Genomic DNA, 26177 nt, shown 5'->3' with positions numbered 1-26177 from the left:
ATTGCAAGCTTCTTGCTTATTTCATGTCCCTGACTTATATAGTAACTCAAAGTAAATAAATGTATAGTTGCATTTATTCTTCCTCTCGCACCTTTATTACTGACAGAATTGGTGGTGGAAATGATTACTAATTAAGTGCTTTACATGAGTGCCTGCATTTGATGCTACCTTAAAGTTACTTTCAGATTTTTTTACATTAAGATTAATTGTTGGGGTGTTATATAACTCTTCTTAAAATTCAGCTTTTGCTTGGAACTGTTAACAGGTTTTGGTTAAATTGCTTGGATGCCTGAAGGCAAAGTTATCCAACAACTACAAGAAAAGATCGAGTTTTAACACGTCAATAGCAATTTCCATAACAAAATTTTATCCTCTCCCACCTCCTTATTGATCTCATGACCCTGTAAATGGGCCTGGCCCTTAGGCTCAGAGCCACCAGATTTAATTGACTAGAGTCAAAAGGCTGAATAAATGCAAATACTTATGATATAGTGCTATTAAATCAAATTTCATAACATTATCCTTTGAAATTTGAGGAAAAATGCCATTGGCACAGTTGTGTTTGAGTACAATTCATTTGTTGAATTTAGCTCAATTTTAATAAAAATGTAATGTTAGCATGCTAGCACGCATAAGGGATGTATTGGTAAGCAGTTAGCATGTTAGTAGGGAACGGGTTAATTTTAAAGATATAAAGTTAGCATGCTAGCATGGAAGGGGATTCATTATGAAGATATTATGTTTAAGCTTACTAGTAGGAGTAGTGGTTAATTTAAAACATTACCGTTAGCATAACGTAGTTAGCATGCTAGTAGGTGGGGGGAGGTTTAATATAAAGATACAACGTTAGCATAGTTAGCATGCTAGCAGGGGGTATTATAAACATAAACGTTAGCATGTGGCTAGGGAGTGGAGGATTATTATAAAGATACAACGTTAGTATGCCAGTACTAGTGGGAATGACTATATTATAACAGTTGATGTGATAGTAAGGTTGGTATTATAAAGATACAACATTAGCAATAGTTAGCATGCTAATAGGGAATGAGCTCAACTGTTATAGCTACAGCGTTAGCATAGTTAGCATGCTAGTAGGGACCATACAGTGAATGGGAGAGAGGGAGTTTACTCGTTAAGATACAACGTTAGCATAGTTAGCACGCTAGCAGGGAAGCAACGGGATGAGGTCGTTCCCCGGAAGCGGTTGTTCTTCTTCGTGGCAGGAGGAGTTCTTCTTCGTGGCAGGAGGAGACTGTTGCTTAGTGCCACGTTGATGGAGACCAGTGGGGACGTGGAAATCTGTCTGGAGTCCGCAGCCGGGTCCCGGTAGCCTCTTCTTCTGTGTGTGTGTGTGTTTTTTTTTTTTTTACACTTCGCTAATCCTTAAGCAGAAGCGAAAGGGGAACTCGTGCGTGTTGCGGAAAGATTGTTTTTTTGTGCCTGTCACCTGTTTTATGTGTTCGTTCATGTGAGAAGAAGCAGCGTAGAAGAGAAGGTAAGCGGCTTTGGTGAAGTAATCAGGTCTGTGTGGGGTCTGTGTGTGAGTATAACTGTCTCCCCCCTTATGTTTCCATGCAGCTAGCAGGCTACTGTACCCCTGCTGTAGCTTTACAGTGGTTAGCATTAACATGTCCTAGCGAACACACCCGTGGTTCATACATTAGGCTTAATACAGAGTCCATCAGCTGTTAGCTTCCGGCTAGCATGCACTTTTTTTTTTTTTGCTAACCTGAGACAGTGTCTTAAGATCCAAATGTCTGTTTGTAGTGTCATCACTCCAGCAGGGCTCTGATGATCATAAGAAACAGGCTAAATGCTGCAAATACACTGCACAAAAATATAAAAGGAGTAAGAAGCTGTGCATGAACCTGCTCCTTAAAGCTAACACCTCCACTAGTCTGCCTTCTCATAAAGCCTCAGCGCGCTATACGTGTTTTGTAACGACAAAAGCTGCAGATTTGCGGTAAATCCTCTGTACTTGAAGGTTGTATTGTTCAGTTTTTGTTGTAAAAAATGTGGTTTAACTCTGAGATTTGTGTTATATCCCCTGTTTTTGATGCACAGAATGATACTAAGATCTATAATGCACATGTTAATATGAGTGTAATGAGGGGTTTTTAGTCTTATTTAGATGTAATTATGAATGCATTAAGATTAAATACAGACAACAACACATCCAAAGCTGTTCTACTCTTATAAGTTGCCATCGCAGGTGATGCTACAATCTAAATATATAATGCACCAACACAACAAACTGCAGCCTCTCAGATGAGCGTGTAGTTGCATCAGCTCCTCTGAAAAACTGTTTCAACACAAACTGAACATTACAGCCACAACGAAGAGATGATTCATCTCGGACACAAAATTCTGTCCACTTTTTTGGAAAATGCAAAGAGAGAATTTCATGTGTCTGATCTGTGTTCATGCATGTGTGCAGGTTTAGTTTAGACTCATGCACAGAGCTCATGTTAACTTAAGTATAAGTCTGTTATTTACTGCGACCACTCTGCGGTGTTGACACCTTGTGAATTAAATTTTCCAGGATGAAACTTAAAGAGATCAACCGCACAGCCATCCAGAGCTGGAGTCCTTCTCAGCACCATCCCATCTACCTGGCGACAGGTATGAGCACGCAGCCATCGCCGGCACAGACCTGCTCCCGCCGCCGCGGGCGTCGTTTATATAAAAATCCAATTGTTTTTGTTCAGACGTTTCTACCTCCACTCATCTGAGACACTTCACTAGGCTGGAAAAATGAAGTAGACATTGAAGGAAGGAAAAATCAACAGCCACAGTTTATGGCTTCTTGTGTTTACGAAGCTGGTCTGTGATGATTCTCAGTCATCCAGCTCTGTTTATTCAAATTAACATTAAAGAATCAGAATCAGAATAAACTTTATTGCCAAGTATGTTTCTACATACAAGGTGTTTTGTTTCATGGAAAAAATAGAATAAAATCGTAAACACATTCGAATATACAGTGTTTTAATCTAAGTAGCTTCTCTAGTTCAGTTCAGACTGTACTAAATATAATTGTAGGAGTATGTGTAAATGATAAAGGAGTAGTATAATATTTATTTATCAGGTTAATCTGCTGATTAATTTAATGCTTAATTGATTATTTGATTAACTGGTTTATTTAACATCAGAAAGTTGTGACATCAGACGTCATAAATGCCTTTTTTTAATTATTTAAGTTTTCATTTCACTTTAAGAAAAGAGTCTTTAATTATTAAAACATTTAGACTTCGCTGTTTTTGCACATCACACAAAAGTATGTGTGTGTATTTGTTAGTGGGTGATTTTGTGGAACATACTGAGTGAGTGAAAATGTTTGGGAGGAGATAAAGGAATGAAGAAGAGGTATTTATATATAATATATATATAATTATTATTATTTATCAGAGGAGGAAGAAAACATTGATTAATGACAATGACATATTAATACTGACGTATAAATGTGTTACTTCCCTTTCACTCCTTTTCAGACATTACCAGTAATTTATGTTACTTATTGGAAGTATTTCTATTTTTCTGTATTTTGTTTCTTTTTCAATTGCATTTGTATTTGATACATTTATTTTCTTTTGAATGTTTTAAATAAATTAAACTAAACTAAACTAAAAGGAAAAAAGAATTTCAAGAAAACAAACAAAAAAAATCCTTGTATCAAAGAAATAAATACATCTCACATTTTGTTCATAGACAAGAACTTTGTCCCCGTTTTAATAATGTTTTTACTTTTTAATACGAGATGATTTCATTGAATCTAAGAACATCTTTGCTTCTTTCTAGCGATGCAGTTTGTGCAGCGTGTCTCTGATTGTTTGCAGCTTCATACCAACCGTCCCCGTGTTTCCTTTGTGCAGGAACATCAGCTCAGCAGCTGGACGCCTCCTTCAGCACTAATGCGTCTCTGGAGTTTTTCGAGCTGGACTTGGCCGAACCGTCTCTGGACATGAAATCATGTGGCAGCTTCTCGTCCTCTCACAGGTAGAAGGAGCTCGTCTCCTAAAGCTGTTCCACTCTTTCTTTCTTTCTGTCTTTCTTTCTCCACCTCAGACGTCATTTGTCCTCCACAGATACCACAAGCTTGTGTGGGGTCCGTACGGCATGGACTCCGAGGGTCACGCGTCTGGAGTCCTGGTGGCGGGAAGCGACAACGGCGACGTGATCCTGTACGACCCGGCGAAGATCATGGCCGGAGGCAGCGACGTGGTCATAGCGGAGAGCGACAAGCACACGGGGCCGGTCAGAGCTCTGGACGTCAACCCCTTCCAGGTACGACCCACTTCGCCCTGGGACCCGAAACGCCACCTCTGTTTGTTTAAAGCATTAACTCAGTGTTTGTTTTTTATCTGCAGACAAACCTGGTGGCGTCCGGTGGGAATGAGTCTGAAATCTACATCTGGGACATGAATAACTTCAGTTCTCCGATGACGCCGGGACCGAAGACACAGGTCGGTTCTGCTCTGTTACAGGGACGTCCTGAGCTGAGGTATCGGGTCTGATCGAGATATTAATGATGTTTGATACCACAGATATCATTCAGGCTGGTATCGGCGATACCGATCCCATATCAGTGCTCTGTGTAAATACACTCTAATGTGTCTTTTTTGGTGAAACAAAAAAACACAAAACGTTTCAACAAAAATGAGAAAAATCTCCTGGAGACAAATCTTCCAGAGACGGTTAGAGAGTAGAGGACACAGCGTACGAGTTCCCTCTCCACATCAACTCTGACTGAAAGACAAATGATGTTAAATCTTTAGCACATTTAACATCAGATGATACTCGCTATTGATGTTATGAGACATTTAAAGAAAATTCTTACTGAAAAATCAGTTCTGTAGAATCTTTCAGCTGTTAATTGATTATTTTAACGTCACCACATTAGAAATGCTGTTATGCACTAGGAGGAAATATTTTTTATTTTAATATTATTATTATTTTATTTATTTAATTGTCTTTATTTCTTTCTCTGTTTAGGAATTTTTATTATTATTTTATTTTTTAATTTATTTTATTCCTTTCTTTGTTTAGGGTTTTATTCCTTATCATCTGTCTATTTTTTATTTTAAAACTATTTTCTTTTTTACTTATGTGCTTATATTTCTTTTATTATATAATAAAATATTCGTTATATAATGACATTATATTAATAGTAATAATATTATGTTATATTCATATTATATAATAAAAAATATACATAAGTTGATATATATAATTTAAATGTAAATGTGTATAGTGTCTGTTTAGTTTTATGTTCAAAATAAAAAACTCAATAAAGAGAGTTGAAAAATAACAGATAATATTCAGTATTAAAATATCGGGATCAGGAAGAAACTTTCCAAGATGAGTTACCTGAGCAGGTCGTGACTATTAAAGAGACTATTGAACTCTTTTAATAACTTTTGGCGTTTCCTTATATATCACATCTGCTTTTAATTATCTCGACCTCCTTTGCAGTTATTTGTATTTAATTGTTGCTCTGTTTGTGACGTATCTGTGACCTGAACGTTTGTTGACCCAGCTCAGCCCTGAAAAAGACTTTACGATCTCAACGGGATTCACCTGGTTAAATAAATATAAATAAATAATAAATAAACATGGTGTGTTTGTGTGTTGAAGCCTCTGGAGGACATCAGCTGTGTGTCGTGGAACAGGCAGGTCCAGCACATCCTGGCCTCGGCGAGTCCGAGCGGCCGGGCGTCGGTGTGGGACCTTCGCAAGAACGACCTCATCATCAAAGTCAGCGACCACAGCAACAGGGTACGTTTGAGGACGGAGCCCAAACACGAAGACGCTCAGTCTTCATCAGATCTTAACCTGGCGCTCTCTGCTCCTAGATGCATTGCTCGGGTCTGGCCTGGAACCCGGAGGTGGCCACTCAGCTGGTCTTGTCCTCGGAGGACGACCGGATGCCCGTCATCCAGATGTGGGACTTACGCTTCGCTACCTCCCCGTTTAAGATTTTAGAGGCTCACACACGGTAAACACAACTTTTTATAGAACCACTGCTACTGAAAACAACTTAATATGTTTAATATTGTAGAGTGTGTAATGAAGAAGAGGAAAACCAGATGCATTTATTGTTTTATTGCTCCTATGTTACACGTCTTACAAGGATTCAAGGATTTTTATTTGTCATTTGCAACAATACAGAAACAGGATTATTTCCCATAGTAACTATAATATATAGACACTAAGTAATAGATGTAAATAAAAACAGTATAGATGAGAATGTAGATAAATAAAATATAAGACAAATATAAATAAAAATGGCAACAAAGCAGCATGAATTTGTGCAAAAGCTGCTTTAAACTCCTGAGACCCTGCGTCCTCATATGGGGACATTAAGTTTTTTTCTTTTAAAACTTATTCTGCTTCATTTAGACCTGTTGTCCTCATAAGTGGTCGCTTTAGTCTGCCATCTAGTGGTAGCAAAGGGTAAACGCACTTATCGGATTATTCATTCTGCAGACGAGGTACGAGATCTCATCCAACTTTACGACTGAAACTTGTTTATTTATGATTATTAACTTTTCTAGTTTGATACGACACGTAAATTGAACAAACTCAGTGGTAACGAGCTACAACGTCACTTAGCACGTTGTAGCTTAGCAAGTACTCGTTTGAGGACGTTGGGACTTCAGTGTTTGTAATCCTGTTTTTCCTCAGCAATGTTGAGGATTTGAAATAAATAGTTTTATATTTTGTTACACACTGGTCACTTCAATGTATCATACAGTGAAATAAGCCCAGTGTCCACATATGAGGACTTTTTTTTTTTTTTTTTCAAAAACTGCTTCGTGTCCAAAGATGATGCATAGTTTTTATTCTTCTTACATCCTACTGATCCCAGATACCTTGAAGAAATTAAATATGCACAGCAAACTACAGCTCAGGTCTCAGGAGTTTATATATTAGAGGATTAGAGGATTTGGACGAGAACTATACCCCCTGATAATAAATAAAATTATTTTATTAACTGGTAAAATATTTTTTTACTAAAAGCCAAATCAAGATCCAGCCCAGATATAAGATTCTTCATAAATTTATTGCCAATTTCGTCTGAAAAACTTAAACTTAATTGTAAAGTACATAGTTTTAAATGTGAGAGACTTTCCTCTGCAGAATAAAGGGATTATACAGAGATTTAGACGTATTGGTCCTTTCACATGTTTATCTTGGTTTCTTGATGCTGCTTTTCTCGTGTGCTCCTTTGATGTTGTGTCTCTGAGTGTGATGTGTTTGCGTCTTTACGCCCGGTGCCAGATCTAAACAGCGATATCAGATTCCTTTCAGGCTCGTGCTCAGATAAGACTTTGCTTTTCTTTCTGCGCGCTCAGCGGCGTCCTGGCCATCGCCTGGAGCTTGGCCGATCCTGAGCTGCTTCTGAGCTGTGGGAAGGACAGCAGGATCCTGTGCTGGAACCCAAACACAGCCGAGGTACGGTACCGAGCAAACGTCTTTAGAAAAAATGCTGCAAACTGAGACTGCTTTCAAAAATAGTGAGCAAACAAAAGAAAAACCCAAGTCACTGTTTGGTGTTACTACTCGGCCAAGGAAACTTATTTCCCTTTGAGATTGGAAGACGTCCAGCAGAACCATCAGCTCAGAACTGGTAGAAACCAGAGGGACCCAGGTTCATCATCTACTGTCTGGAGACGTCTGGACACAAGTGGTCTTCATGGAAGAGTTTCAGCCCAAAAATCCATCTCTCTGACGTGAAAACAAGACCAAGAGACTCAACTATGAACCAAAACGTAGGAACTGAGGTGCAGAAAAATGGCAGCAGATGATCTGGACTGAGTTTGGTCACTGAAAAGCTGTAGGGAGCTACAATAATGAGTTTCTGCAGGCAACAGTGAAGCATGGAGGAGGCTCCTTCCAGGGTTGAGGCTGTATTTCTGCAAATGGAGTCGGAGATTTTGTCAGATTTTGTTCTTCAATGATGGAAAATACAGGATAGATACCGATCCATCATCAATATCATCAGAGAGGAGGATGATTGGCTCCAAATTTATTCTGCAGCAGGACAAAGAGCCCAAACATCTAGACAAGGGAACTAAGAACCATCTTCAGAGGAAAGAAGAACAAGAAGAAGTGATGGCATGAACCCCCCAGAGCCCTGATCTCAACATCATGGAGTCAGTCTGGGATTATATGAAGAGACAGAAGGATTTAAGGAAGATTTGTGGCTAAATCTACAAGATGTTTGGAACAAACTACAAGTCCAGTTCCTTTAAAAACTATGTGCAAGTAGAAGAACTGATGCTCCACACACCAGATATTAATTTGGTTTCTCTTCTGTGCTTTTACTGCATTTTGTTAATTGATGAAAATAAACCATTAACACTAGTTTACAGCGTTTAGTTTGTACTTTAGGTGAAAGTTTATGTCAAAGAGTGAAGCTGAGTGACGTAGTAAATGGTTCACGCTGGTCTCCAGGTGCTGTACGAGCTTCCCACCAGCAGCCAGTGGTGCTTCGACATCCAGTGGTGCCCCAGGAACCCGGCGGTGCTGTCGGTCGCCGGCTTCGACGGACACATCGACATCTACTCCATCATGGGAGGCAGCAGCCAAGCGCAGAGCCAGAGACACGCCGACCAGGTAGGACCCCGGCAAAACATTACGACCGGGAACGATTCCTGCATCGACTCAGGAAGTTTCTCTGATATATGCAAAAAAAAAGTGTGCAGAATTTATTTTCTTCATCTTTTGTTTGTTTGCGTTTAAAACTAAATCAATTAAGAGTTTTACATTAGATTCATTCTTTTAATCTACATAAAACACGTAATAATCAAACAAATAAGTCCAGAATCACATAAAAGTCCAAACACAAGATGGAACAGAGGAAGAAGTCTGGGTTATTTTCAGTCTCTTCATTTTTGCGCATTCGTTGAACAAATCCGTGCGTCTCTTTTCCAGATAAGCAACTCATTCGGGAACATGGATCCCTTCGGGACGGGCCAAGCGTTGCCTCCGCTGCAGCTCCCCCAGAGCACCGCTCCTCCGGCGCCGGTCAACCCCCTGAAGAAGCCGCCCAAGTGGATCCGCAGACCCGTCGGCGCCTCCTTCGCCGTGAGTCTCGACTTTTTTACCCTTTTTTCGTCACAAGCTTTTTGTTTTTTTTCCTTAAATCCGTCCCCTTTTGCCTCCTCTCAGTTTGGCGGGAAACTGGTGTCCTTGGAGAACACGAAGCCGAACCCCCAGCAGCCCCAGCAGCCCACCTCCCACGTGGTCCACGTCAGCCAGGTCGTCACGGAGACGTCTTTCCTGAAGCGCTCGGATCAGCTGCAGGCCACGCTGAGCTCGGGGGGCTTCGTCGACTTCTGCCAGGGGAAGATCGAAGCGGCCGAGAACGAGTTCGAAAAGACTGTTTGGTCTTTCCTCAAGGTACAAAACGATATTTTTGTTACCTTAAACATCTGACATCAACCTGCTACTGGACATTTCTGGCAAAAGTTCTTGTTATTTACGTGCAGTCACATTAAAGTTCTTCTTCTATAACAGTGGTTCCCAAGGGGCTGCACCAAAACTCGTGGTAGATGACAGAACCCAAATCATAATAACCCAACTATCATAATAAAAACACCTACGTTTCTCAAAACCTCTTAAAAAATCTGGAGTTAAAACACTTTCTGCTCTGATGAGCTGGTTTTTCAGACGTATCAATGTAAAAGTGTATCACAAAAGTGCAACAGAGACACTGGAAACACACACATCTTCCTCAAAGTGATGAAAATTGAATTAAGGGACATCGCGAGACGAGACTTTACGGCTCCTTCCAATGGAACATGTACAAAGAATCAGAATTTCAGAGATATGACTCTTATTTTGAAAAACCGTAATGGAAATGCAGCTACTGATCGGACTCTTCTGTGTTTTTCAGGCTAATTTTGAGAGCGACATTCGCAGCAAGTACCTGGAACTTCTCGGCTACAACAAAGAGGAACTGGCCTTGAAGGTGACTCTCGTCTCAACATGTGTTCAGCTTTTTACACGAAACCTTCCAGAGAATAATCTTATTCACGTGTTTTTCCCTTTTGTTTCCAGATTTCAGCAGCGCTGGAGGAGAAACCTGCCGAACCCTTGAAGGTTAGTTCTTCTTCTGTTTCCAGTATGAACCTTTGGAGATGAGACTGGTGCATTTTAAATGCAGCAAACTTAAATTATGGGGGAATTTATTTTAAGTCTATTTCAGGTGTTTCCTATTTACTTTGCAGCTACTGCTCAACTCTTTTTCGGATGATTAGGTTTTGACACAACTCTGTAAATCTGAGTTTAAATCTCCCTAAAAACTTAATGATCTGGACAAATAATGACTCATTTTAGTGGCTTTATGTGCAGGTGTCGTTATTTAGCTTTCTTTGTTGCTGGAATTGGTCTAGTTGTTGTTGCACAAAAATGTCCTTTTTTAGATTTTTGGTGTAATGTTCCTGGGGCTAAAAGCCAGATCTTTGCAGGAGCATAATCTGATCTCAAAGGAGAGACTTTCCACCGAAAAGAAACTGACTCACTGAGCCTCTCTCTTAGGTTTTGCAATGAGGAAGTGTTGCAAGTGTCTTTTAAACTATGCAGAGGAGTCAGGAAATGATTAGCACACACTTTTGATTCCACAATCTCAGGACAGAATTTAAAATCCCTGAATCGTGCTTCACTGCTTCTTTTATTGCAGAGAATAAACTGCAAAAAACAGTTTTGCATGAATCCAGAAAATTGTGCCGTTTATAAAGAGGATTCACTCATGATTCTATGCAAAGACACCTACTGTCAAAATAAGGAACTTATACTGTGCAAATTTCACAGACATATTTTAGAAAACCAATGCATGTCTCTGTGCAGGTTTGGAACGTAGCTTAGAGTTTTCGTGAAGGGGAAGTGTGTTTGAGGATAATTTATCAGTCCTCTTGGCCCCATCTTGTTCAAATTTCCAACTCAGCTTTATTTTTCTATCAGTTTTTGTTCTGTTATTGGTCGTTTTGTCAGTGCAGTAACTTAGGTTGTAAACCTTTATTTTTAGTTAAACATTTTAAATCTTAAATTAAATGCCAATATTTTAAATCATCCTTTTTACACGTATTAACCACTTAAATGACTAAAGAAGAATCATGGAGAAAGAAGGCTTCGGTTTATCTGATCCTCGTCCTCCATCTTCCGTCTTGGTCCAGGTGCCTCCCCCGTCGTCCCCCGAGCCTCCCCTAACCTTCGGCCTCGCGCCTCCCGTCGACACTCCAGAGGCAGCGTTCGACATGATCGCTGCTGCAAACCTCCAGCCTGCAGCCACACTCGACCTGAGTACCACTCCCGAAGCAGAGGCCGAAGATTTGGGCGGTGAACCAGAACCAGATGCACAACTGGACCAGGACATCCCAGAAGTAGAGGAGGAGGAGGAGGAGAAGAAGGAGGAGGAAGATGAGGAGGAGGAGGAGATTCCTTTGGAGGAGGTTTGTTTTTGTTGCACTAATTCTGTGCAGCCTTCGTTAATAAAACTGTTTGGATCTTGATGTTTTTTTTTGGTGTTTTAAGGAGACGACAGCGCCTCAGACTGAAGAGACCAGTCCCATCGTGACACCAGCCGAGGTCCCGGCTCCAGTTCCAACCCCGGCAGGAGGAGTCAACCTCAGCATCAGTCCAGGTAAAAAATTAACGAGCCCTGAGGTCGGCATCGAATACGAGCACGTTTCCACGTCCCCTTATTTATTTATTTATTTATGTTTATTTCTTTCTTGACAGACGTGGACGGGCTGATCACTCAGGCTCTTCTCACCGGAGACTTCGAGGGAGCCGTGGACCTCTGTCTCCACGACAACCGGATGGCGGACAGCATCATCCTGGCCATCGCCGGAGGGGCGGAGCTCCTGGAGAAAACCCAGAGGAAGTATTTTATGAAAACGCACAGCAAGATCACAAAGGTAACGAATTTAATCCTGGATTTCTTGAGTGATTTAATTTTTTTGATATTGACTGTTTGCTTGTATTTAATTTTCCAGCTGATCAGTGCGGTGGTGATGAAAGACTGGCACGACATCCTCAGGACGTGCGACCTGCAAAACTGGAAGGAGGCTCTGGCCGCGGTCATGACCTACGCTCGGCCCGAGGAGTTCTCCTCCCTCTGTGGTGCGTTCACATACATGCTGTAGTTTGACGTTATTCACAAATGCATCTGCAGATAAAGGTAAATAAGCTTCCTTTTCTATCTCAGATCTTCTCGGGGGCAGACTGGAGGCGGCAGATGACGGTCGGCTTCAGTCACAAGCGTGTCTGTGCTACATCTGTGCTGGCAACGTTGAGAAGCTGGTGTGTTGTTGGACCAGAGTGCAGGATGGACACTGTCCTCTTTCTCTACAGGTACATATGGAAGAATGTGTGGACAGGGCGACTTACTTCCACGCCTTTTGTGGGAAACACTGAGAAATTAACACCTTGATCCAGCGGGAATCGTGTTTTATTCGCCTAAAACTAATATTTTTTTTAGCTCAGTTTTGGTCTCCACCGTCTCTAATGGTGTAGTCGGATTTTTCAACGTGAACGTCCCCCGAAAGTCGTAGAATTCCCACTACGGCCGAGTTGAGTTACCAAGATGGCCGCCCCGCGTGTAAACAGCGATTAGCTTGAAACCAGTCGTACAACAAAAAGCAAACAGACCCAGACTAGTTGGGGAACTTTATGGAATATTTTACATCTGTTCCCAAAAGACAGAGTGAGAGAATGAAAAAAAATGTTGCCGTCATTAATTATGTTGATATTATCGTAATAATGGTGTTGTGACATTTTTTTGTCCGTGATAATCGTGACGTAAAAATCTGATATCGTTACAGCCTTGATTTAGAAGAATCTTGATATGAGTTAAATTGTGTTATTCTCCACAACTCAAAGGGGTGTTTTATTAGCTGTGTACGTACACAGTCTGTTATTCATGTGTTGTTGTGTTTCCGTGCTTCCAGGACCTGGTGGAGAAGGTGGTGGTGTTGCGTCGTGCCGTGGAGCTGACCCAGCGCTCCGGTCCGGCCGCTATCGGCGTCCTGCTGGCGGAGAAGATGAGCCAGTACGCCGGCCTGCTGGCCTCCCAGGGCAGCCTGTCCACGGCCATCACATACCTGCCCGACAACACCAACCAAGTACGTAACGCAACCACACAATGCTCATCTACTGTGTGTAGACGCAAAGACTCACATTCTAAAGAAGATTAGAAGGTATAAAATTATTTAAGGAAATAAAACAGCATCAAAGAGACACAAAACAACTACAGAGAGACATAAAACAACTACAAAGAGACACAAAACAACTACAGAGAGACACAAAACTACTACAAAGAGACACAAAACAACTACGTAGAGGCACAAACCAACTACAGAGAAACACAAAATAACTACAGAGAGACACAAAACAACTACATAGAGACACAAAACAACTACAGAGAGACACAGAGAGACACAAAACAACTACAGAGAGACATAAAACAACTACAAAGAGACACAAAACAACTACAAAGAGACACAAAACAACTACAGAGACACAAAACAACTACAAAGAGACACAAAACAACTACAAAGACAAAACTACTACAGAGAGACACAAAACGACTACAGACAGACAAAACAACTACAAAGAGAAACAAAACAACTACAAAGAGAAACAAAACTACTACAGAGAGAAACAAAACAACTACAAAGAGACACAAAACAACTACGTAGAGACACAAAACAACTACGTAGAGGCACAAACCAACTACAGAGAGGCACAAAACAACTACAAAGAGACACAAAACTACTACAGAGAGACAAAACTACTACAGAGAGACACAAAACAACTACAAAGAGACACAAAACTACTACAGAGACACACAAAACAACTACAGACAGACACAAAACAACTACAAAGAGACAGAAGAAACACAAAACAACTACAAAGGACACAAAACAACTACAGAGAGACATAAAACAACTACAAAGAGACACAAATCTACTACAGAGACACAAAACAACTACAAAGGACACAAAACAACTACAGAGAGACATAAAACAACTACAAAGAGACACAAATCTACTACAGAGACACACAAAACAACTACAGATAGACACAGAACAACTACAAAGAGACACAAGGAACACAAAACAACTACAAAGAGACAAAAAACAACTACAAAGAGAGACGAGACATATAACCACTACAGACACAAAACAACTACAAAGAAACGTACAACATCATCTAAGATCAACTTGTTGAATGTTGTTTCTTTGTTCAAGCAGTTAAACTAAACAGTTTTTTTTTTTGTTTGTTTTTTGACCTAATATCAAGTTTATAGTTATTCTTAAGTCCGACCGATGCGACTGTTGCTGGTTCAGACTCTGACCCTGACCCCGGTCTTGTTTGATCCTTCCAGGTTGCCGTCCAGCAGCTTCGTGACCGTCTGAGTCGAGCTCTGGGGCAGCAGCCGGTGGCTCAAACCCAGAGAACTCCTCATCCTCATCCTCATCCTCATCCTCAGCCTCAGACTCAGCCTCAGACTCAGCCTCAGAATCAGCAGCGAGCAGCTCAGCCTCGACACCCGTACGCCCCGGTTCAAGCCCCCATGGTGCCTCAACCCACTGCAGCCGCCCCGAGGGCCCAGCCTACGCCTGCCTCCGCCCCTGCACAGCCACCACAGTACTACCAGCCTGTATGTGCCACTGTTACTATACTATCACGCAAACCTGAATCTGAGTCAAATCTGAATTTAATAATGTTTATTGATGAAATCAGACGTGATTCCCCTAGTTTGAATGAGGCATGTGAGAACATTTATTTTATTCATCAACATAGATTTAAGTGTTTAATTCATAAAACCTGAGCAAAGCCGGGTCTATATCCTGTAAAGAATCAACTTTATCACTTTGTTTTTAATTTAAGACTCTTTTCATTATTAACATGTATCCAGATGGGAGGGGACGGGCAAACACTGGACTCCTCATGACCACAACTCTTCTCTAACTTCTCTTCTAACTAGAGAAATCGCATAATCAGACGTTTGGGGGCTCAAAACAACAAAACATCACACATTTAAACTATAAATTAACATAGATTTCAGATATTTTGACATATCTGTCAGGATTTGCACAGATTTAGGTTTTTCCCGTTTAACCGCCTGGTGACTTGTCATGTTGTCGTCATTTCATGGATTAGTTCTTCTGTTTCTCACATATTATTGATAAATCTGCTCATCAGGGCTTCATTTAGCGTCTCTATGGAAGAGAATTAAGGCCAAACATGGGAAAAAAAATAGAAGAGGTAGTTTTTTTTTTTTCATTGTGCACTTTGAGAAAAAAGTCAAAATTAGAAAAAAAGTCGAAATTTTGAGAAAAAAGTCGAAATTTTGAGAAAAAAGTCAAAATTTAAAACAAAAAAGGCGGAGTACTTTGCCATAACCGTACATAAATGGTACTACTGGTTTGAAGGTCTACTTTATGACAATGTATTTCAACTTTTTGTTCAAAATGTTGACTTTTTTTTTTTTTTAATTTTGAGAAAAAAAGTCTAATTTTTGAGGAAAAAAATGAAATTTCAATTTCAGAAGTCAAAATACATTTGAAATACATTGTCCTAACTACATGCATACGGTACTGCAGGTTTGAAGGTCTACTTTATGACAGTGTATTTCGAATTTCTCAAAATTTTGACTTTTTTCGCTTTGAGAAAGAAAAGTCAGAATTCGAGAAAAGTTTAAAAACATTGCCATAACCATACATATATGGTACTACCGGTTTGAAGGTCTACTTTATGACAGTGTATTCCAACTTCTTTTCTCAAAATTTTGACTTTTTTTTTTATTTTAAATTTTGAGAAAAAAAGTCTAATTTTTGAGAAAAAAAAGTCAAATTTCAAAATTTTATCAAACATTTTTTTTAAAAAAAATTCTCAAAATTTTAAAGAAAAAATGGAAATACATTGTCATAATCATATACATACAGTACTGCAGGTTTGAAGGTCTATTTTATGAGAATATATTTTGACTTTTTCTTTAAATTTCAAGAAAAAACATTTTCTCAAAATTTTGACGTGAATTTTGAAGTGCACGATGGAAAAAAAAATCTACCGGATCTAATTTTTTTTCTCACGTTTGGCCCTAATACTCGTCCGTAGCGTCTCTCTGAGTGTCCCTTGTTCTTGTATAAAGTCCACTCTTGTGTCCAACGCTTGTGTTTTGTGGTGGCGGTGTTGTTGCACCCCCCCGTCCTCCTCCTCCTCCTCCTCCTCCTCCATCATTATTCTGCGGCCATCATGGGTATGTGCCGTGTGTCTCTATGTGCTTCAGGTGAGGGCTGCCTCCACTGTCACCTCCTGGAGTAACCAAACTCCCACAGCCCTCCCCAATGTCCCTCCTCCTCCTCTTCAAGTAGGCAGCGCCTCAGACCAGCAGGTACACGCCCTCCCCCCCCACCACCACCCCACCACCACACCTGTCCACCCGTCACAACACACCTCGATGCAAATTAAAAAAAAAAAAAAAAAAAAAAAAAAAAAAAAACAGTTTTCATTCATTAAAATGTTTCTTTTTGAAGCCCTGCTCCTCATATCATCTCCTGCTTCCTGTCACTTCCTGAAGCTTTGAAGCATCTTTACATGTGATTTAAATCTAAATCTGTGAAAGCTAATTTAACTACTCCCCCCTCTGAGAGAATCACCCACCCCCCCTCCGTCCGTCCGACCAACGCCTCGCTGTCTTTTATTTTGAAAGCTCATATTTCACGTCATTTCCTGTCCCCCCCTCCCTTCAGGTGGAGCCTTCTCACCCCATGTACGGGATCCCAGCCTCGGCCTCGGCCTCGTCCGCCGCCCCCCCGGCCTCCTCCACCACCCCCGCATACATGTACTCCCATCAGTACCAGCGTAAGTCTCCTAGCAAGCAAATATTTATATTTATATGTATTTAGGTCAGTTAGGATCCTAACACAGCACCGTCCTCATCAGGGCTCTTACTTTGAAAACTGCAACTTCCAGTCACACAATATGAAAAACTTTACTAGTTTATGTCTTCTAACGATTAAATTTTTTGCTTTTAGAAACATTAGAAAATGAAAATTGACCAGTTTTTAATGTTTTGTTTATCCATTCTCTAAAGAAAAATGCTTTGAATTTCAATATTATTTTTTAATTTTTTAAAAGAACGGAAAATCCAACGACCGAAACATACGCGGACCCGGTTGCATTTAAATGTTTTATTTACCAGATGTAGGTTCTCACAAGAGTGCAACAACTAATCCTTTCACATCTTTGAAACACCAGCAAACATTTTTCTATTAGAAATGTTTGACTCTAATGTCTGATCTCTCCTGTCGTACCTCATGTTCAGACCTCACGTTAATGTTTCCAGCTTAAAGTCCACGTTCTGTTACAGCTCGTCCCAAAAATATGTGTCACCTCCTCAAGTCATGACACAAATACAACAACCAGCTGCTCTTGGTTCTGATCCATTAGAGTCGGCTCTACTACTCTCCAAATTATTATTATTATCATTATTATTATCATTATTATTATTATTATTATACAGAGCACCAAACTGAGATCTGATCTCAAATACTAGATGTGGAAACACGTTTTAACTCTTCTATTATCTTTGGGCTCAATTTGTCTCTAAATACAAAATTAACATATTTTTCTTTTTTTTTCATGCTTCGTATTAATGATGTTTCCTAATTTAAGGAAAGGACAGTGACATGGACACATTGTTAGCCTAATAGCATAATTGCAAGTCATATTTGAATGTTTTCGGAAAATGAGAAAAAACACAATTATTAGCAGCACATTTATATTTTTATTGATATTGTGAAAAAGTCAAAAAAATGACTTGGGCAATTATGCTATTAAGCTAACGATATGTTATCATTCTTTATAACAGTTTTTCGTATTAAATGTAAATATGGAAATATGGTACGGTTATTTATTTAATTCCTAACCTGTGGGCTGTGCCCCCCTGTTGGACTGCGAAGGTATTGCAAGTGGGCCACCAATTAATTTGGGTTTTTGGTTGTGTTCGGTGTCAAACACCAACACACTGACATATTAATATGATTCACTGCAGTTTTTATTTTAAAAGGAAAAAGCCACAAGTCAGAGGGCAATGTTTTAATTTAGTTTCTTTGGTGCTTTTGCTTAAATTGAGGTTTCATCTGGCTAAACCTGAGCAGAATTTACATCATCTTTACATCGGGTTTGTGTTTATTTGTAAGGCTTAAATCGATTTAATAGGCTGGATTTAATCAGTTTGGATCTGATATTGGATGTGAAATTGTTATATATGAGAATTGCATTTCTCCATTGTTGAAGGTTATTCATGAATGTGAGAACGCATTAGAAGATATTTATGGGGAATTTTTGAGACTTAAAAGTGGGAAAAGTTTGGGAACCACTGCTATAGAACATTTTAATGCGTCTCTTTACAGTTTAAGGTCAATCTTTGTATGATTTTATGGTAATTGTAATAATTTCCTGGAGGTTTAAATTGAGCCCAAGGATAAAAAGTGTTTGAAGCTATAGTTTATAGGAGGGTTAACACCAGGTGTGAACACGACTACGTCAGATCCGAGGGACGGATGTTAACGTGAGGTCTGGACGGGTCTCAGTGACTAACAGATGTCGTCCAGTGTCTCGTTCTTTGCTCGGCTCAGTGAAGTTTGACTAACAGAACTTCCTGTGTGACTCCAGCCTACCCCCAGGTCCACCAGTACCCGCCTGGAGCTGGGGGGCCATTTATCTATCAGCCTCTTCAGTACACCTCCTCTTCCTCCTCCTCCTCCTCCTCCTCCTCTGCTGCTGCTCCTCCTCCTCCTCACCCAGAGCCTTCCTCCCCTCCTCACCCCATCGGCTTTCTCTCTCAGTACACTCAGCCAGCACCTCCTCCTCTTTATCAGCCTCCCGTCGCCCAGTGCCCGTCCTCCTCCTCCGCTCCCTCCCACCCTCTTTTCTTCCCCGCATCCTCCTCCTCCTCCTCCTCCACCTCCTCCTCCTCCTCCTCCTTTCCCGCCGCTCCCTCCTCTGGAGCCTCTTTCCAGCATGGAGGGCCAGGATCTCCTGTGTCGTACATGCCTCCTCCACCAGGTGGCATCTCAGGTACACGACCGCAACAGAGAACAGGTGTGCATGGCTCTGAATCATCCTCCTCTCTGACTCTGCTTCCTCTTTCCTCTAATCACACCAGTAACTAATTAACTAGTTATTATGATGATTATCAGTCATGATAATCTTTAAATCTTTAAATCCACAGTACAGGTGAAATCCTGACTCAACTGAGTTAAATCTGAAGAGCCACTGGGATCATTTCACAGAAATGTTTATTAATTAATGTGTAATTACGTTATTGCACATTATTATTATTATTATTATTATTATTTATATAATACACTAATAACATAATTACAAATATTACAAATTAATGAAAAGGACTTATCATTATTATTATTGCTGTTGTTGATAATAATATAATAACAATAATTTGATGTATTGTTATATTATTTATAAATTTTTATTAATTTTCTATGTAAATATACAGAGCTAATTTATTGTATTATTCATATAATAATAATAATTGTTGTACTTATATTAATATTAAATCAGTTACAAGTAATTCTACATTTCTATCTTTAAAAACTGTTAAATTTATCTAAAATGAATCAAAATCTGTTCAACCTTTAACCCTTAAACTCCAAAATGTCCAACTACACAGTTTCACCTGGTATTTTATTTGTTTTTATTAATTTATTTTGCTTGTTTTGACTATAAAAAAGTCAGAAAATATCCTGTGAGTGAATGTTTTCGCTCATTATTTGCTGAAATACCTGAAACTTTCTATATTTGTCAGTTATTAATGTAATTACTAATTTACTGCTTGTTATAAGAACATAAATTTATCTTAAATTAAACGGCTTCCAGGTGAATTTACCGTAATGACACGATATCGTCTGTGAACCCGTTGCCGTGGAGACGCGCTTGGTTTTAAAGGGTTAAAGTTGACTCAGTGTCAGACGTGATTGTCGACTCTTAATTAAAGGACGGATTTAAAGTCGATCAGAAAATATCACAAAGAATAAAATGGATCCACTGAGTCTGGTTTCCTCTGTAGGACCTCAGAACGGCTGGAACGACCCCCCGGCTCTGACCAGAGCCCCGAAGAAGAAGGTACGTTCATCCATCCATCCATCCATCCATCAACTAATCCATCCATCTTCAAACTCATCCATCCATCCATCCATCCATCCATCAACTAATCCATCCATCTTCAAACTCATCCATCCATCCATCCATCCATCAACTAATCCATCCATCTTCAAACTCATCCATCCATCCATCAACTAATCCATCCATCTTCAAACTCATCCATCCATCCATCCATCCATCCATCCATCCATCCATCAACTCATCCATCCATCTTTAAACTCATCCATCTTTAAACTCATCCATCCATCTTGAAACTCATCCGTCCATCTTTAAACTTATCCATCCATCCATCTTTAAACTCATCCATCCATCCATCCATCCATCAACTAATCCATCCATCCATCCATCCATCTTGAAACTCATCCATCCATCTTTAAACTAACCCATCCATCTTTAAACTTATCCATCCATCCATCTTTAAACTCATCCATCCATTTTTAAACTCATCCATCCATCTTTAAACTCATCCATCCATCCATCCATCCATCTTTAAACTAACCCATCCATCCAACCATCTTTAAACTCATCTATCCATCTTTAAACTAATCCTTCCATCCATCTTTAAACTCATCCATCCATCCATCTTTAAACTAACCCATCCATCTTTAAACTCATCCATCCATCCATCTTTAAACTAACCCATCCATCTTTAAACTCATCCATCCATCCATCTTTAAACTAACCCATCCATCCATCTTTAAACTCATCCATCCATCCATCTTTAAACTAACCCATCCATCCATCTTTAAACTCATCCATCCATCTTTAAACTTATCCATCCATCTTTAAACTCATCCATCCATCTTTAAACTCATCCATCCATCCATCTTTAAACTAACCCATCCATCCATCTTTAAACTAACCCATCCATCTTTAAACTCATCCATCCATCCATCTTTAAACTCATCCATCCATCTTTAAACTAACCCATCCATCTTTAAACTCATCCATCCATCCATCTTTAAACTCATCCATCCATCCATCTTTAAACTCATCCATCCATTTTTAAACTCATCCATCCATTTTTAAACTCATCCATCCATCTTTAAACTAACCCATCCATCTTTAAACTCATCCATCCATCTTTAAACTAACCCATCCATCCATCTTTAAACTAACCCATCCATCTTTAAACTCATCCTTCCATCCATCTTTAAACTCATCCATCTTTAAACTCATCCATCCATCTTTAAACTAACCCATCCATCTTTAAACTAACTCATCCATCCATCTTTAAACTCATCCATCCATCTTTAAACTAACCCATCCATCCATCTTTAAACTAACCCATCCATCTTTAAACTCATCCTTCCATCCATCTTTAAACTCATCCATCTTTAAACTCATCCATCCATCTTTAAACTAACCCATCCATCTTTAAACTCATCCATCCATCCATCCATCTTTAAACTAACTCATCCATCCATCTTTAAACTAACCCATCCATCTTTAAACTAACTCATCCATCCATCTTTAAACTAACCCATCCATCCATCTTTAAACTCATCCATCCATCTTTAAACTCATCCATCCATCTTTAAACTCATCCATCTTTAAACTCATCCATCTTTAAACTAACCCATCCATCTTTAAACTAACCCATCCATCTTTAAACTAACTCATCCATCCATCTTTAAACTAACTCATCCATCCATCTTTAAACTCATCCATCTTTAAACTAACCCATCTTTAAACTAACCCATCCATCTTTAAACTCATCCATCCATCTTTAAACTCATCCATCCATCTTTAAACTAACCCATCCATCCATCTTTAAACTCATCCATCCATCTTTAAACTCATCCATCCATCTTTAAACCCGTCCTGTCTTTCTCCAGCCTGTCCCAGAGAACTACACCCCTCCTGCCCCGATCACTGCCCCCATCATGGCTCCTCTGGGCTCTGACCCTCATGCTCAGCCGGTGTCGTCTGGAGCCCCTCAGCCCATGGTCCCTCATGGAGCCCAGTACTCAGGCATCCAGCAGCATCAGCAGCATCAGCATCAGCCCCAGCATCAGCAGCAGCAGCTCCCCCCTCCAGCCATGAACCCCGCTCAGCCCCAGACCAGCATGGAGGGCCCCCCCGGAGCACCGACCGGAGACATGATCCAGGTTCACAGCTCAGCTCCATGTTCCTGATCCTTCATAGCTCCTCCCACCCCACCCCCCACCCCTCCCCTCCTTAAAGAGCACATGAAGCACTACACTTAGTTCTGGTCATTTAAATTTAAATCATTTAAAAAGCCATGTTTTATTTCTGTATAATACTAATTTGCTGGTGTTTCATGTCCTTCTCTAACTTCCCAGCCTCTGCAGTCCATCCCCGCTGAGAAGATCCTGAAGAAGCCGATCCCTGACGAGCACCTGGTCCTGAAGACCACCTTCGAGGGTCTGATCCAGAAGTGTCTGAGCGTGGCCATCGACCCCGTGAGTCCCAGCCACGATGACCTATTCACAACCTAAGCCCCCTTAGCTGTGTTTAATCGTGTGCTTTTATCTCCGGGCAGCAAACCAAGAGGAAGCTGGACGACGCCAACAAACGTCTGGAGGCTCTGTACGACAAACTCAGAGAGCAGACGGTGAGTTCAGACACGATTCTACTCCTCAGGATGTGACGTCCAACTGGTCTCATCCACAACTTTTATTAAACTAAATGTCCTTCACTGGAGATTCATAAAGACTTTTATCTGAATTACAACTGCATTAAATCTGATACATAGGTCTGTCAGAGTTATATATGTAGTGTCAGGGGGAAACTAGAAGAAGGAGAAGACTTCCTCCCAAAGGATGAATAAGAAGACGTCCTCAAAGAAGAAGAAGAAGAAGAAGAAATGCCAGTTGTCTCAGAACAAAAAGAAACTATCATCCAAGTCCCTGGAGGAGGAGGAGAAGATGATGAAGAAGTTGTTGTTTGAGAAGAAGAAGAAGAAGAAGAAACCGTTGTCACAGAAGAAGAAGTCATCTCAGAAGAAGAGGAAGCCGTCATCCCAGCAAAAGGAGAAGATGAAGTCCCTGGAGGAGGAGGAGGAAGAGAAGAAGAAGAAGAAGACATCCTCTTAGAAGAACAACAAAAAGAAGTCGTAACAGAACATGAAGAAGAAGAAATGCCAGTTCTCCCAGAACAAAAAGAAACCATTATCCCAGAAAAAGGAGAAGTCCCTGGAGGAGGAGAAGGAGGAGGAGATGATGTCTCAGAAGAAGAAGAAGCTGTCACAAAAGAAGAAGAATCCAACGTCTCTGAGTAAGTTAAAGTCCCTGGAGCAGAAGGAGAAGAAGAAGAAACCGTTGTCACAGAAGAAGAAGTCATCTCAGAAGAAGAGGAAGCCGTCATCCCAGCAAAAGGAGAAGATGAAGTCCCTGGAGGAGGAGGAGGAGGAGGAGGAGGAGGAGGAGGAGGAGGAGGAGGAGGAGGAGATGTCTCAGAAGAAGAAGAAGCTGTCACAAAAGAAGAAGAATCCAACATCTCTGAAGAAGTTGAAGTCCCTGGAGCAGAAGAAGAAGAAGAAGAAGAAGAAGGCGTTGTCACAGAAAAAGGAGAATAAGAAGTTGAAGTCCCTGGGGATAAGAAGAAGCAGTAAAAGAAGAAGTAGCAGTAGGAGAAAAAGCTGTTTATGCAAAAAGCTCATCATGCAAACATGTAGATTTTAAAAATATCAACTCCTCCATATTTGAACCTGGTTTATAACCCGTCATGAGGAGTAATTAAATAAATCTCTCCTCTTGTTCTTCACTGAGATGTCACATGACTAAAGCGGTAAAACATCTTAAATCAACCTTCTTCTTCTTCTTCTTCTTCTTCTCTTTCCTTTACTGCAGCTTTCGCCCGCCATCGTCGGAGGACTCCACAACATCGCCCGGAGCATCGAGTCCCGGTCCTACGCCGAGGGCCTCAACATCCACACCCACATCGTCAGCAGCAGCAACTTCAGCGAGACGTCTGCGTTCATGCCCGTCCTCAAGGTGGTGCTGACGCAAGCCAACAAGCTCGGAGTCTGACGAGACGGGGGGACAAAAAAAAACAACTTAATTTGACGGAGGAAGATGCAGTTAAATTTTTTCTTTGTGCCAAAATATGTTATTTTGGGACGCAACTCAAACACAAGCCATGCTGTCAGTCAGTCAGTCAGTCAGTCAGTCAGTCAGTGGTGGAAGATGATTCTGAGCCAACAAAGGGCTACTTGTAGATTTATGGATGAGAATTTAGGGAATATGCAACGATCCTATTAAAAGTAAATGACAGATCAGCGGTTATGGAATTAAATATAATATAAATAGGGCATTTCTGTCTACATGTGTCTGCGATCACGCTAAATGCTGTAACTTTAGAGAATAATCCAAGTGAATTCTGCATTAATAGACTCCTGGTGCATGCTTTTAGCTCATAATCATGCAAACGTTTAGATTAAAAAAAAAAAAAAAAAACGATTTCCGTGCACTACAACAATCCTGAGACTTTATAACCACGATAAATAAATAAATACACAATAGAAGTTTACGTTACAGTGTCGCTTCGGACAATTTTGTGCCTTTCAGAATTTTCAACATTTCTGTCTGTGATTAAACAAAAAAGAAATATTAGATTTATGTATTATGGAGGAATCTGTACAGAACGTCTTCAGTTCTGATGTGTTGTTGAGTTTCCTCACATGAATTGAACATTTCTATTAGATTAAGGACGGGACTTAGACTTGGCTGCTCCTAAACATTCATTTTGTTTACTTCAACTGTTCTTTTTTTTATCCTTGTTTTTACTCCATGACCCCGTTTCTCTTCAGATTCAGCTCATGGACAAAGGTCCTGACATTTCCTTTTAGAATTCACTGCTATAAAATACATCGATACGAATCTGAAAGGTGCAAAAACCGCTTCAAGTGTCACTGTAAATACAAACTTCTTCAGTCGTATGTGTACATGCATCATCGTCTGCATGCATTTTTATTTTTTTTTAAAGTAGACCAATAAATGAGGCAGATTACATCAAATTAGGGCATTTATTTTGGGCAGTTTAAAGCAAAAGCTGAATGAAACATGTGCCAGTTTATTTTTTTTAATGCTTCTATTATGACTTTTTGTTCTTTCACCACTCGTGTCTCTGTGTGCGACACATTGGACCAAGATGTGCGTGGGAGTTTAGAAAGCGACGTCAAATCCCACGTGTTTAGGACGTTTTTGTTGTTTAATTTCGTTTTTATTTTTTCAGCGTAATCACTCAGCAGGAGGAGGGCAACAGACTTTTTAAACCGAGGCTTTTTATGGCGTTTTTGAAGTATGCATGCTTAAATGAAACAGTCGCCTTTTACTGGTAATTATCTGCTAATTAGTCGGACCTCAGAAGGAAGCGAGGAAGGAGACTTGTACTTGATTTTCATTCCAACTATGGCGAGGGTGGTCGGCCTCTCTTTGTGTTGTTAATAAAAAGAACAAGTCTTTGTTTTAGACTGACTACATGCAATATTTTCAATAAATAGTATTTATTTACAAGAAAGTGTTGCATTTTTTTTCCAATTCATGAAATAAAAGATTGTCAAACATGTGTCATTTACCTTGTTTTTTAATGATTTTTAATAATTTATTATTGTCATGAGAGTAACAAGAGTAAAAGTGGCTTTATCTTGACCACAAAGAAACAACAAATGCAAAATGACTAAAATATTACTGTATAGAAACAAACAACCACAAGAAAGGCATAAAATTGAATCAGATGTACACAAAACTTTTATTAAATTACTTCAACTACAAACAGACAAAAACCAAAATGACCGAACACAACCACAAAGAGATGTACAATTGGTGCAAAGGGACATAAAAAATACTACAAGAACAGTTAAATGAACTGTATGTACACAACGTTCTGCAAAATATAGACACAAAACAACGTCAATCAGACAAAAAAAACACACTCAAAGAGACTCAAAACTACAAAAACACACAAAACAACTGCAGAGAGACAAAAAGCAAGACAAAAAATGGCTACAAAGA

The 26177-nt window shown here is 40.0% G+C and overlaps 1 protein-coding gene across 8 annotated transcripts; it reads left to right on the top strand.

Moving 5' to 3' along the window:
• The first annotated feature begins 1050 nt into the window (after window positions 1-1050).
• sec31a (SEC31 homolog A, COPII coat complex component) lies at window positions 1051-25727 on the top strand. 8 transcript variants are annotated; one of them, XM_047569812.1, is made up of 28 exons: window positions 1053-1495; window positions 2543-2622; window positions 3870-3993; window positions 4083-4281; window positions 4365-4460; window positions 5632-5772; window positions 5850-5992; window positions 7353-7452; window positions 8455-8616; window positions 8935-9087; window positions 9172-9402; window positions 9899-9973; window positions 10063-10104; window positions 11178-11453; window positions 11536-11644; window positions 11743-11921; window positions 12000-12126; window positions 12212-12357; window positions 12954-13127; window positions 14393-14668; window positions 16301-16405; window positions 16764-16875; window positions 18691-19119; window positions 20105-20160; window positions 22038-22310; window positions 22506-22625; window positions 22706-22777; window positions 24015-25727. In XM_047569812.1, exons 2-28 carry the CDS (start codon window positions 2544-2546, stop codon window positions 24192-24194), a joined length of 4179 nt encoding a protein of 1392 aa, XP_047425768.1. In that variant the 5' UTR covers window positions 1053-1495; window position 2543; the 3' UTR covers window positions 24195-25727. The 8 variants fall into 8 exon arrangements, with proteins under 8 accessions (XP_047425771.1, XP_047425772.1, XP_047425768.1 ...); XM_047569813.1 differs by having other exon boundaries at window positions 1055-1495; window positions 18691-19095; XM_047569815.1 differs by lacking the exon at window positions 22038-22310 and having other exon boundaries at window positions 1051-1495.
• Window positions 25728-26177: the final 450 nt, after the last annotated feature.

Source organism: Mugil cephalus, chromosome 19, assembly GCF_022458985.1.
Source record: "Mugil cephalus isolate CIBA_MC_2020 chromosome 19, CIBA_Mcephalus_1.1, whole genome shotgun sequence".
In the NCBI taxonomy this organism is placed as follows: domain Eukaryota; kingdom Metazoa; phylum Chordata; class Actinopteri; order Mugiliformes; family Mugilidae; genus Mugil; species Mugil cephalus.
This window is presented reverse-complemented; position numbering and strand designations above follow the sequence as displayed.

Excerpts from the sequence above, each read along its gene's own strand:
- sec31a (XM_047569812.1), top strand. The coding sequence starts at position 2,544 with ATGAAACTTAAAGAGATCAACCGCACAGCCATCCAGAGCTGGAGTCCT. Across the intron at positions 8,617-8,934 it reads GCCAGAGACACGCCGACCAG|ATAAGCAACTCATTCGGGAA; the intron begins GTAGGACCCCGG and ends TCTCTTTTCCAG. Across the intron at positions 9,974-10,062 it reads AAGAGGAACTGGCCTTGAAG|ATTTCAGCAGCGCTGGAGGA; the intron begins GTGACTCTCGTC and ends TTTTGTTTCCAG.